Consider the following 13,897-nt stretch of genomic DNA (forward strand, 5'->3'; position numbering starts at 1 on the left):
GTGTGCAAAAGAGTCTGAGGAGAGGTCCTTGGACCTCAATTACCTTGGCGACGTCCGCGGATAGACTAGCCCAGACCCGCCAGCCACACCTTTCTTTTCCCCGCCCTCCCTTTGGTTTGGCTCCGCCCTCTTCACCCTAGAGGCTGAACGCCGAAGTCGACGCCGACGCGGTTGCCTAGCGACGCACTTTTCCCAGGATGCCTAGGGTGTTGTGTTTTCCTTAGCCAATTAGAGAAGCGAGATCGCCTCGCCGTCTGCCAATAGATTGCGAGGCTGGGGCCCGCGACGGTTAAACGGGGCCGCGGGGCCTGGGCTCGGGTCAGTGCTGTTTGGGGGGTCGGCGGACGGCGGCTGTGGCTTTGTGACTGCCGGAGGCAGCGGGAGCCCGGCGGCGGGGCGGCCATGCCGTCCCGGGTGGAGGACTATGAGGTGCTCCACACCATCGGCACGGGCTCCTACGGCCGCTGCCAGAAGATCCGGAGGAAGAGCGACGGCAAGGTGGGCGCGGGCGGTTCCTTGTCCCCGCCCTGCGGAGGTTTCGCCAGCCAGGGGCGCCGCCTGGAGGGCCCGGCAGGCTGCGCTTAGGGCTGGCCGGAAGTCTCGGCCTTCCCCTTAGATCTGCGAATGACAGCCTGTGGGTCTTTTGATATAGACACGTGTTTCCACTTTCCCCCTTTCTCTCGCCCTTCTTTCTCCCACTTTGACTAGTTTAGTTAGGGTCTCCCGTTGGTGGCAGCTAGCTCACTCCTGAGCTATTCTTGGAGGAGTGAGTCTCTCAAGACGCAGGAAAGGGGCAGACCCCGAAACTTTATATCTGCAGTCAGCACTCTGCATAAAAGTCCCGATTATTCGGATAATCGGATCCTATTTCCCGTCGAGTGTAGGTAGACTTTGCTGCCCGGCTGCTGATGGAGGGATTTTTTTCTTTCAAGAAAACATTTTTATTAGTATATGATAGTTATACAGGGTTTCATTGTGACATGTCCATATATGCATATGTTATAACCGATTGGTTCATCCTCTCGGTTATTCTCCCTTCTACCTTATTCCCCTTATTAAAATAACTTCATGATGGAGGGATCTTTACTAAGGTCTCTAAATCCTGGGGAAACACAATCAGTTCCAACAGTCAAGGACTTTGACCACCTCCGCCCCACCTCTGACCAAAGTACCTTTTTGCCAGTTTCCCCTTAAGTAACTGAAAGTAGGGGTTGGAGAGACCTAATGGGCCATAGCATCATTTACTGCTTAAAAATGAAAGGCCCTCGGAGTAGCTCAAGTGGTAGAATGCCTACCTAGCAAGTCTGAAGTCATGGTTTCAAACCCCACTATCACCAAAAAAAAAGTAAAAATTAGGGGAAGATTATGCCAGTCAACTGAGTTTTTCTTGAAGCTTATTGGACTAAGTTACATAAGCATGACCTTGGAGTGGAGGATATATTTAAAACGGGAGGTATGTTTGTTTCTGAGCATAATAAGTTGGAAATTTTCTTATTTCAGATACTAGTTTGGAAAGAACTTGACTATGGCTCCATGACAGAAGTTGAGAAACAGATGCTTGTTTCTGAAGTGAATTTGCTTCGTGAACTGAAACATCCAAACATTGTCCGTTACTATGATCGGATTATTGACCGAACCAACACGACGTTGTACATTGTGATGGAATATTGTGAAGGGGGGGACCTGGCTAGCGTAATTACAAAGGGAACCAAAGAAAGGTAAATGTCTTTTAAATGTGAGCTGAAGACGGGTCTGCTTTTGTAACCGTCAATCATCTTGTGCTGGGATCAGGGACAATGTACTTAGTAGTATGGGAGAGTGTTCCTTTACTTGTTTAGTGGAACCACAGACCTTTAGAAAATCACTGGTGAATAAACAGCCATATTTCATAGGAAGATAACTTATTTTCCTGCTTTTACACTTTAAAAACCAAATAGCTGGTCTCATCTCATATCTGTAATGATTTTATTCAGAAGTTAAATGCCATGCAACAACTTTGGTTTCAGGCAATACTTAGAAGAAGAATTTGTTCTTCGAGTGATGACTCAGTTAACAATGGCCCTGAAGGAATGTCACAGACGAAGTGATGGCGGTCACACTGTGCTGCATCGGGATCTGAAACCAGCCAATGTCTTTCTGGATGGCAAACAGAATGTCAAGCTTGGAGACTTTGGGCTAGCTAGAATATTAAATCATGATACGAGTTTTGCAAAAACATTTGTTGGCACTCCTTATTACATGTCTCCTGTAAGTATTTCAGAACTTAGATACTTTTTAATATTGTAATGCTAAGCATTTAGCTTCAAGAAAATTGGGATTTTGGTTGGTTAGTCAATCTAATAATGGCCCAGAATTAATGTTTCATTTTAAGTTTATATTTTTTTTCAAATGGGCAGCCTAACCATTCAATTCTTCCATCAGCGATTCAACTCAAGCTTTTTGGCAATACTGGAGATTGAACTCAGGACCTTGCTCTTGGTAGGCAAGTGTTCTTCCACTCTAGCCACACTCCCAGCTCAATTCAAGCTTTTATTGCATGAGGGCCATGTGGTAAGTTCTGAGATTACAGAGGTGAAGTGGGTTTTGTCTCTGCCCTCAAGAGCAGCGCCATTTCCCAAGTGTAGTTCCTGAGCACACACAAATCAGATTCCTGTGGAGTGTGTGTTTAAAATGCAGATTCCTCCACCCAAGTTCAGGTACAGTAACTTTGGATCTCTGCGAACATCCTTGGACTCTTCCCCCTCCTTTTGTTTTGAATTCTCCTTTTTAATAAACTCTCAGTACATTATTCTGCTTGGATATGTGGGCTCAGGAACCTCACTTCAGATAACATGTTTTTACAGTATTAATTTTTTGTGCATATTTTTTTTGTTGCCTTTTCCTGAGTGCATTTAAAGAGAGTCCACTCACCCTTACTTGTCCAGTGCCTCTAATGCTGGATATTTTGTTTCCAAAATTTCTCACCACTCTAAGGAGCACTGCTGTGCATACCTTTGTAGGAGAACCTTGTTTGACTATTTCCTTGGAGTATAGATCACAAAATGAAATTGCTGGGGCAAAGGCTGTGACAGTTTTGGGCTATTATTAGGTATTGTCTGATGGTTTTTAAAAACCTTAAGTCTCAATTATGAATATTACAAGGGGAGGGTTAAGACTTTCCCATCCTGTTACTAAGGCTAACATAAATGCTCTTTAAAACAAACGACAAAAACAACCAACAAAACAAAAAGCTTAAGTCTCTAAGGGGGGCATCAATGTGTTAGTATGTGAAACCTGAGCAGATATAGACAGACAGGTACTTATTAGTTTCTTTAGTAGTTCACAGACATTTCTAGTAATTTCCAAATCTTCATAAATTACGCTGAGAGATCTGACTGCAGTGCAAACTTTATACATTTATGATTTTGTTTTTGATAAAATCAGACATGGCCACAACAGTGCCATTTTCTCTCTATTGTATTACAAATACAAAACCTTTAACGTACAGGAAAATTATCCAGAAGTGGTTCTTAGACAATTTGAAACCTGTGCAATTCTTTTGTTCCTTTTCCCTCCTGCTCTTGTAATTAGATCAGTTCTGTTTCCCGAAGGCATTGACTGTCGACAAGTGGTATCAGACACCTGCTAAACTTACGCTAACCAGTCTCCTGGAGAGTCTGGTACTTGCCTCTGGTTCCCCTGTTGTGAATAACAACTATGGTAGGGTGGGCATGAAAGAAAGGCAAACAATTAAAGTAGGTAATATAAACATTAGTTCCTGCTATGGTTTATACAATAGACTAATATATAAGTGAATCACTCAATTAGCGATTCATGTCTATCTCCATTTAAATGTGGGCTAGATGTACAATTTGGTTATTCTGGAATTTTCTCTTATTCTTTTAAAATGGAGTTTCTAGTTGGAAGAGGTGCATGAGCCTGTTGTCATTCCCAGCTATTTCAGAGGTTGAAGCAGGAGGATCATTTGAGCCCAGGAAGTTGAGGCCAGTTTGAGCAGTGAGTCTTCATGTTTAAATGCTTTTTAAAAAATGGTGCTCGAGATTATGACTGCCTTGAGGGTAGAGGACAGAGGTCTCTCATCTTTGAATTGTCAGTGTCTAGCTCATGAATGTTTTCACTTGTGAATGAAAAATAAGTGAATGAAGTGTATATGGCCAAAGTATATTGGGAAAAGATTATTGGCTTTTCTCTTTACAGAACGGAGAATAAAGTAGAAGCTACCATCTGTTGTAACATAAGCTAAATTAGCCTTCTGTAGTTGAAATTTTTATTACAGTTATATAACAATTTCCTTGAAATTATCAAACTTTTTGAGATTCCATTTTTGTCTCAGGTATAATTTTTAAGTTTTAAAACAAAATAAACTTTTATTTCCTTCCACTTTCTTACCCTATTTCTCCTCTAGGAACAAATGAATCGCATGTCCTATAACGAGAAGTCAGATATCTGGTCCCTGGGTTGTTTGCTGTATGAACTTTGTGCTTTAATGTAAGTATGACAATGTGATTCCTAATGTAAGGTTTACATTACTTGTCTCTTTTCACTGGATTCATCTTTGTGAGCCTCTATGCTAATAAAGTATGTTCAAGTCTAAAAGATTATAAAATTCTTAAATTTTAAAGAATTTAAATTCTTAAGGTAGGTGGACAGGCTTTATAAACTTAAAATGTAACCATAAAGCTAGGTCCTGACTTGCTCAAGGGTCTTGACTGGTGCGATGCTTCCTGTTAGACTGACGCTGAGCTTAAGGGGAGAGTTCATAGGTCAGGTAAAGTTACTATAAGGACAGGGAAGAAATGAAACAAAGATCAAGGCGAAAGGTTTGGGGATATGGAGAACAGGAAAGAACTCCACTTCTTTTCTCTTTTATTCTTTTAAATTCCCCCCCAAACCAATTTTGCTCCTGTGGGACATTTGACATTGTCTAGAAACATTTTTGGTTGTCACAAATCTAGGCATCTTGTAAGCGTAAGGCCAGGATCCCACAAATATCATATGACACAGGCCAGCCCTCCAAACAGGAGACATATTCAACCACAGGGTGGATAATACCAAGAAACTACTAAACTTAGTTATAAAATTTACTGGTTATGTTTTCCAGAAGTGGAAACATACATACAGATTGGAGTTTAAGCAGTACTTTTGATTTGGTTCCTATGATATATTTTCATTGTAATAGTTTTAAATTTTCTCTTTTTTCTTTTCTTCCCCCCTCTCTCTCTCTTTTTTAATCTCAGGCCTCCATTTACAGCTTTTAACCAAAAAGAACTAGCTGGGAAGATCAGAGAAGGCAAATTCAGGAGAATTCCATACCGCTACTCTGATGAATTGAATGACATTATTACAAGGATGTTAAATTTAAAGGTAATCATTATAAGACTTTATATTGTCTGTTTTTATCAATGTAATGTTATTGATTAAATTTTGGAGTATATATTCTCTTTTGCAGAGTGATAGAGTCTGAAGAAATAAACAATTTCCTCAGCTAAATATACTGTTAACACAAGTGAATACATATGTAAATCTGGCAAATTGTACATCCTTGCCAGTCTACCTTCTGTACTTTCTTTTTCCTCCCACTCTGCCATATTAACAGATGATTGGTAGCAAGAAAAGATTGCAAAAAATGTTCCAAATCCTCAGTTCCCCTGTCCTGCCTGCAGTGACAGGTGGTAAGAGAAGGAACAAGAAATCTGATTTTATTATTTTTCTCCAGATCTAATTGAGAGATTAGAGATTAGAGGGAGAGAAGAAGGAGGAGGAGGAGACAGGTAGAATAAAGGGAAAATAACTTAAATAAGATTTTTATGGGCAAACTCTAGTCATGGGATAGGGAAGAAGGTGTTCTGGGAACAGGCTAATGTAGGGGTGGAAGGGAAATGCTAGAGGGTCACAGAGAAGGAAATGGGAAGTAATAGGATTGAAGGCTGGTTTAGTGAGATGGTTTAGAAATCCCAAAGTGGCACTTCTCTAAAGCAGATCCTAGGAACACCATAAGCACAAGGCGTGCAGGGTTCTTCAGGGACTGAACCTTCTTAGAAAAGTGTAGGGGAGGGCAAGGGGAAAAGTTAAGCTAGGGCTGGAGGTGTGGCTCAAGTGGTAGAGCGCCTGCCTAGCAAGCAAGAGGCCCTGAGTTCAAATCTAATGCCACCAAAAAAATAAAAGTTAAAATCTGCTTTACCTTAAAGATCCAGAAACCCTTCTGACCAGTGAACTTACTTGCCATTCCTTTCTTTTTCCTTAGACATACTTGCCCTTCTAATATAACTGCTTTCTTCTGATGAATGTTTTGTTATGTAATCTGACTGTCACACTGAGAATTTTCCCCTAGGATTACCATCGACCTTCAGTTGAAGAAATTCTTGAGAATCCTTTGATAGCAGACTTGGTAGCAGAAGAGCAAAAAAGAAATTTTGAGAGGAGAGGGCGACGACTAGCAGAGCCTGAAAAGTTACAGGATTCCAGCCCTGTATTGAGTGAGCTGAAACTGAAGGAAACACAGTTGCAGGAACGAGAGCGAGCCCTCAAAGCCCGAGAGGAAAGACTGGAGCGTAAGTCTGCCTCCAGACTCCTTTTCCTCCTGGGGGAGGAAAGCCAAGGAGCTCTGTGAGAGGGCTGTTCTGACGTACATGTATTTGAGTAGAATACTGTATGTATGTGGGTCCCATTAGAATGTTCTCATAAATCCTTGAGGGATTAAAGCACGTGTTGTAGACTTGCTAGCACTTTCACTGGAATCAGTTGCCAGTTCTTAGATGTTGCTGGATATTCTCTGTTGACCCTAACATAATAGCCATTACACTTTGTTTCTTTCTTATCCTTAATATATACACCGTCATTTTTTTCCATTGTAAAGAAAGGTCTTAAAATGTGCTGCCTTCCATCATAAAAACCATGACTTCTATTTTCTGAAGAGACTCCAGGTCTGCAGGATTGAATATGGTTAGGCCATTCCATGGAGAACATAGGTGTAAGATATTCTAGGTTTATAGATAATACTCTGATTGGTTTTAACATTGACTTGATGAATATTAATTGATTTGATGCAAATGAGTTTTTGATGTTAAAAGTCTGTCTACTGCACTAAGATGGGAGCTGCTACTAAGGGTTTAGGATTACACAAGGTAATGACAGCAGTGTGGGTCTTCATTTCAGTTTAACATTCAGAGACAGAGGTGTGCGTCTCCCACCTTTCTCCCACCTTCAGGACACGTGATTTCACTTCTGCAACCTTATACTCAATGCTTAAATGTTCTACTTAAATGTACTGATCAAGCACCAATGTGTTCATTAATGTTACACTTCCTAATGATAAATGAAACATTGTATAGTGCTGAGATATACTTACTGTATGTGCACAACCTGTGCTTATCTGGAAACCTTTTTTGACTATTCTGTCAAAAGAATTCTTTTAAAACACACACACACACACACACACACACACACACACACACACATTTTCTTAACACTTTTGCCATGTCTGGGGAAATTTCATTCAACTGAAATCTGACCACTCCAAATTCTAGGCTGTGCATAATTAGTGGCCTTTGTTACTAATCTAAAGAACTGCTCTTTAACTGAGCTGTGGTTTTTTTTCCCCCTTCTATTTGGGTGGCATCATTGAACCAGAAGGAGATTTTATACTATGAGGCTAGGAGATGCCCTGAAAATTAGTTGTTGCCTGTTTTCTTGTGGAGAGCAGAGATGGCTGTAGTTTTTGTGTTCCAAATGAGTTACTTCCACATAACATGACCAACTAAAAGCTAACTTTGTACTTGTATTTAAACAAGTCCTTACAAGAAAATGACATAAGGCATGCTAAACCACTAAATTAAAAACTAACGCAATCAGCTTGCCGAGGATACTCAAAAGAAACCTTTCACAAATCATTACTCACCAGTGGTCGGTCAGGCATGCTAGTCTGAGTGATAAGAAACACACACACAATGATAAGATTACCAAATGTAAATTGTTTTATGACCGAAGCGCCTTGTTAATTTCTGCTTTCTTTTTCCATTCCCTTTTTAAAGAGAAGGAACGTGAACTTTGTTTTCGAGAGAGATTAGCAGAAGACAAACTGGCCAGAGCAGAAAGCCTGGTAAAGAACTACAGCTTGCTAAAGGAGCAGAGGTTCCTGTCTCTGGCAGGTGGTCCAGGTATGAGAGTCAACTCTGTTCACAGAAGTTGGTGCTGCAAAAGTAGAAAGGCACATTAGCGTTGCCCTCAGGGTGGCTTTGGTAGCTCTTGTCCTTTACAGAGTCTCAAATTTTAAGGTAGATTTCACTGAATGTATGCACTTGAATGGAAATAAAATTCTATTATACTACTGATTTATTTACTGGATTTATGAGTCATAGGATTTCATTTTTAGTTTTATTTACCTTATCAAATTACATGTTTGGTATTTGATACTTATTTTTTAAAATGAGAGAATTTTCAACACTCCACCCATTTCAATTTTTTCTATGGTATATTGTCAAAACCATATTTCTTTACATTTTCAAGCAGAAATCCTCGCATTTTGACACTGCCACATCTTACCCTCCATAGAAAGTATGGCTTAAAGATACAGTAGGCAACTGCAGAACAGACTGTCACCTTTGGGTCTCGGCTAAGACTTTTCAAGGTGAAATGTTTTTGTTAATATTTGATTATTTAACGTCTACACATCTTGTGTGTCTCCTTTCTCCAGAGTTTATGTGGAGATAGTCAGCTTGCTCGGGGTGCAGCCCATGTGTCCCAGTGGCCCTTCACTGCCCACTCGTGACTGCCCTCTGTGCCCGGGCATCCTCGAACTAGCTTTCTCCACTTCATAAACCCAAGATCTAATTTAATCTTTAGGATTTTGGAAAATGCAAACATCTTTCTCTCAGTTTCTTCATGACACAAATGATTTGTTCAATGTTTTTGGTTGATTTTAAAACCTGAAATTCTGAATTTTCAATGAAATTTAGAGTTCTTGTGACTCCCTTATTCCATGTAGAATAGCACGTGTGAAGGAGGCCATTTCCACCTTTGATAAACAGAATCTGATGAGTTCAGTGAGTAAATGGGACAAAAAAAACTTAAGTTAGTGTAATGATTGCAGTGGCTATACTGAATAAGTGATGGAAATCAGCAAAACTAGTGGTGGAAGTTAATGAAACGAAGATTATATGAAGCATGGGCTTCATCTCTGTTAAAACATCACTATCTACCATGTCAGTACTTTTACAATATTCATTTCAATCTTTTTTTTTTTTTTGCAGTACTGGGGATTTGAACTCAGGGCCTCAAGCTTGTAAGCACTCTACCATTTGAGCCACACCTCCAGTCTTTTGCTTTTAGTTTGTTTTTTAGATAGGGTCTCATACTAACTTTTGCCAGGCTGGCCTCAAACCATGATCCTCCTGTCTCTGCCTCCTGAGTAGCTGGAATTAGAGGTGTGTACCACCACTCTGTCCCTCATCAGCTTTTTAACGGTTCTGTTAGCCGTAGAAACAAAATAGACTTAAATCATGAATAGGGTGATGAATCAAGGAGAAGAACTATGTGTGTTTTATGCATCCAGCTCCAGAGAATTATTGATTATTATTGATGGCTCTTCCAGTTAAGCATTTATTTGCATCCACCCTGATAGTCTTGGAGCAAAGGATGAAAATAGCTAGGTACAGGTGATGTGTTTCGCTTTATAGGACGCTTCGATGGGTGTGGGAGTCCACTTGTGTGAGAATCGTGGCAAGTATTTGAGCTGTAGGAATCCAGTCTCCCCGGGGCCTCAGAGACGTTGTAGAGTACTGAGTACTACAAGTACTGGGCTCCTTAGTGCCACAGGTTGAGCAACAAAGTGATGGGGAGTGAGTGCCATATGAACTCAGGGGGGTGGAAATGTCCCCTCTCCAACCTTAGGCTGCAAAGTTCAGAGCTGGGGAAAGCCATCACAGTAGGTTGAGAGTATCACAGCAGTAAGTAGTCACATCTTTTCTGATGCTGTCTTTTGTCTTTTTACTGTTTAAGCCACTCTTCCAGCCCTTTTGTCTTTTGTCTTTTTAAAGAAATATTCTTTTCTTACATTGGGTGAAAGACCATTCTTTTTTCTTTTTCTTCTTCTTTTTTTTTTTTTTTGACAGTACTTGGGTTTTGAACTCAGCCTTGTGCTTGTGAGGCAGGTGCTCAACCACTTGAGCCAGGCCTCCAGCCCTTTCTGCATTAGTTTGCTTCTCAGGTAGTGTTTTGTGCTTTTTCCTGACCAGAATCCTCCCATCTCCAACTCCTACATAGCTGAGATTACTTTGGGCCCAGGCCCTTTAGCCTTTTTTCTAAACACTTTTTTTTCTTATAAAACCATCCCATTAGTAAGATTATATTACTTTACACGTGTATAGGTATTTGTAGAAATAAAAGGTAGATACATTGAGACAATGGAGTTTAAACTAACAAAATCCCTTTTGCTTTGAAGCAGAGATAGTGCTTGTAGGAGGAAGTCAGGGGTCTGTGTGCTAGCCTCTTCATCCTCACAGCCCTCTGGCTTCTTCCCTCCTCTTCTTCTTTGGGTCTTTGCTCCAGATTCACCTGTGAGGCTTTCTAGGCCTCATTGCAACCACCACCCAGCAGGCCTGTCCCCTGCCTGGTTGTTATCTTCCCCCATGCACACCTCCCAATCAGATACCCCCATCTGCACGTGTTTATTTGATAATGGTGTATCTTCTCTTACTAGAATAGGGCCTTCAGTTCACAATGGCCCATATTACGAGCTCAGTAAATCTTTAAACATATTTCCTTTAAATCAGCATAAAGGAAAAATAAGGTTCTAGAGTTAAAACCTGTAAGCTTCCAACCCCCAAATTGTTCTGTCAGTAGTTAACAGTGTAACCACTCTAAATAAATATGGTGTTGTTCCATGTGAGAAGCACAGCTCACATTTGCTTTGCCCTGTTACTTGATTTACCTTGGCTCACATTGTGTTTAGGTGCTGGTGAATTGGGCTTTTTTGAACTAAGTTTTACTGAGTGCTTGATGATAACTGTAGGTTTTCTCCTCAAGAAAGACCTCTGCTTCTGTGGTCTTCTCGAAGTAATATGTCCTACAGAGAATGACAGCTGGTTTCCAAGGATAGATAACACTAATTTCCAAAATATTGCATTGTGATCCATAACCCCAGTGCTGTTAACCTTAAGGGAAAAGTTGATTGTTAAGCAAACAAAATATTTGTTCTTGATATTTGGCACAGTTCAGGATTATTGTTTTCAGTGGTATGGATTAAAAGGCAGATTGAGGCACGGTGTGATGATATAAGCCTGTTGCCTGTACTCCCACTTCTCATGAGGAGAAGAGATCATGAGTTCAAGGCCAGCCTGGGCAACACAAGACCCCCATCCCAAATAAAGAAAAAAAAAAGAGAGAGAGAGAGACAGAGACAGAAGACAAGAAAAGAAAGAAAGGCTGATTGGTTTTTACCAGCTGCATGCCCTTAACCAAGAGTAAATAATTTTTGTAAGTATGCAGGAGTTGAACTCTTATTCAAGTAATTAAAACCCTTTTTCTTTTTCTTTCTAAAGAACTTCTTGGTCTTCCATCCTCAATAATTAAGAAGAAAGTTCATTTCAGTGGGGACAGTAAAGAGAACATCATGAGGAGTGAGAATTCGGAGAGTCAGCATGCCTCCAAGTCCAAGTGCAAGGACCTGAAGAAGAGGCTTCATGCCGCCCAGCTGCGGGCTCAGGCCCTGTCAGACATTGAGAAAACGTATCAACTCAAAAGCAAGCAGATCCTCGGCATGCGCTAGCTGAGCAGAGACACAGAGCCGTGCCAGCCCTCTCAAGATTGGTACTCAACTGCTGTGGCTTTGTATTTTTGGTTCCATGAGCCACCCCTTATTGTATAGTATATCTTGAAATTGCTGTTGCAGACTTTCAGCAACAGTTGTTCGAGATGTCCACATCTTTTAATTTCTCTTTCTTCCAAGAACATTTTTCTTTAACATCTTTCGTAAAGAAAAAAATGATACTTTTTTGGTTGCTTGAGCTTTTAATTCTGTGTGTGATTACTATTGGGAATATGAGATGTGACATTTTAGATCTTGGCGAAAAAATAATGTTAGGCATAAATACTTGTCCAGGAGTAGCACTGGGTGAGAAGCTTTAAATGACTGAGTGGTGTGCTTGCAACTGTCATGTCTGGTTTTAAATGTTCTTGAACTTCGAAAACCTAATTGGATAAACCTAATTGGTCACTAATACCAAGACATCTTGTTTATAAATATTCCATTGTAGTACAAATCTATTACCTTTGTGGAATTTTATCACTGTGGTGTCTATATTCTTTTATTTCTTTTATTTCTATTTAATAGTATATGAACTAGCTGTCATTTACCCACCTCCTTCCCTAAATAAAATAATTCTTTAGTTTTCCTATATTTCTGTCTCTTGCATTTGTTGATCTTGAGTTGTTGATTGGAGGAATGTGTGTTTATGATTAAAGGGATTATAGGTGGGGGAAGACATGGACTGATGCTCAGGAGCTACATTGTGCCATTATGACGACACCTTAACACCCCTGGAAGCCAGTGGTCCTGAACTGAGTGACTCTGCTCCCCAGGGGACATTGGGCAGTGTCATCACGAGGGGGAGGGTACTACTTGGTATCCAGTGGGTCAAGTCCAGTAATGCTGCTAAATATTCTGTGACGCACAGTACAACTGACAACAAATGTCAACAGTGCCACTCTTGAGAAACCTGACCTGTGCCAAAACCTCCCACCTGTGAAATTAAATTTGAATGTTTATGGATTTTTTTTAAATACTTCCGACTTTTTTAAATGATTTATCAGACTTTGCTATAACCATCACATTTTTCATGTAACATTTTCTTGGCATTTCTAATTCATTTAGCAAAATGAAAGAAGACCAAGTTATCAGGCTTAACTAACAAGTGAGGGAAATAACTCTGTCAAATTTGCAGGTTTATCACACAGTTGGCAGTGTAGTTCTGTCAACAACAAATGATAAAATTAGCCAAACACCATCAGAAACTGACTTCTGTGACTTTATGGCACATCCAGAGATGAATCCTAATAGGACCATTTTGACATAAATGTTGAATATAACTCCTGGCCAGCTATAGGATTTGCAAGCCCCAGTCCAAAATGAACATGTGGCCCTTGTTCAAAAAGTGGGAAATAAGTCCCATTAAAAGGTCCTTATAAAGTTATTCTTCTGAGGTCTCTCTCCACTTGATGTGTTATTTGCTACTTGATATTCTAAATAAAGAAAAAATTTAGAAATCAGTAAGATGAATTTAACCAGTTTTAGTCTGTGCCATGCCAGAGCATTTATTTAGCTCACAGGTGGAATCACTGCAATGATATAATTCATACTTTGTGGCTGTCCCTGGAGGGTGCCTCAAGTCAGCCAGAAGAGACAGACATTCTCCACCCTCACTGGGACCCGGGGTCCTGTGACCCTCTCTCACTTCCCTCTCTACCTTCACCAACCCTATACAATGCAGTGTCAGGTCTGGAGAAGTCTAGCTAGCCATCTTCCTTTCCCACAGGCCACACTGCCCAACTTATTGCAGATAAGCCACTCCCAAGGATTTGTAAACCCCTCCTCCCCTACCCCCAAGCTGGGACTTTCTTTGTACCTGGATCAGGGGACCTGGATGACCCTTGCCAAGACATGGCCTCCAATGGGCCACTTACCAGATATACCATGGGGCTGCCAGTGGGTGAGGGCTGGGGCGGGGGGTGGGGAGCAGTGCTACTGCCCCAGCCTGTCCTGAGATGCTTTGGGGCCCAGGTGCCCAACCCTGAGCTTTCCCTTGTGGTACCCAGTGGCAGTGATCATAAGATGTGGGCCAAAAGGGGGAAGGTGGGTGGGATCCAGTGCACCAGAAAGCAGGGAGCTGGGCAAACCATCCTG

At 41.0% G+C, this 13,897-nt stretch overlaps 1 protein-coding gene across 1 annotated transcript; it reads left to right on the forward strand.

Moving 5' to 3' along the window:
* The first annotated feature begins 221 nt into the window (after positions 1-221).
* Positions 222-12,503, forward strand: Nek2 (NIMA related kinase 2). Its single transcript, XM_020172838.2, has 8 exons — positions 222-498; positions 1,501-1,718; positions 2,007-2,247; positions 4,406-4,488; positions 5,238-5,364; positions 6,332-6,551; positions 8,031-8,156; positions 11,538-12,503. Exons 1-8 carry the CDS (start codon positions 403-405, stop codon positions 11,762-11,764), a joined length of 1,338 nt encoding a protein of 445 aa, XP_020028427.2. The 5' UTR covers positions 222-402; the 3' UTR covers positions 11,765-12,503.
* The last annotated feature ends 1,394 nt before the right edge of the window (positions 12,504-13,897 follow it).

This window comes from Castor canadensis, chromosome 11 (assembly GCF_047511655.1).
Source record: "Castor canadensis chromosome 11, mCasCan1.hap1v2, whole genome shotgun sequence".
NCBI lineage: Eukaryota > Metazoa > Chordata > Mammalia > Rodentia > Castoridae > Castor > Castor canadensis.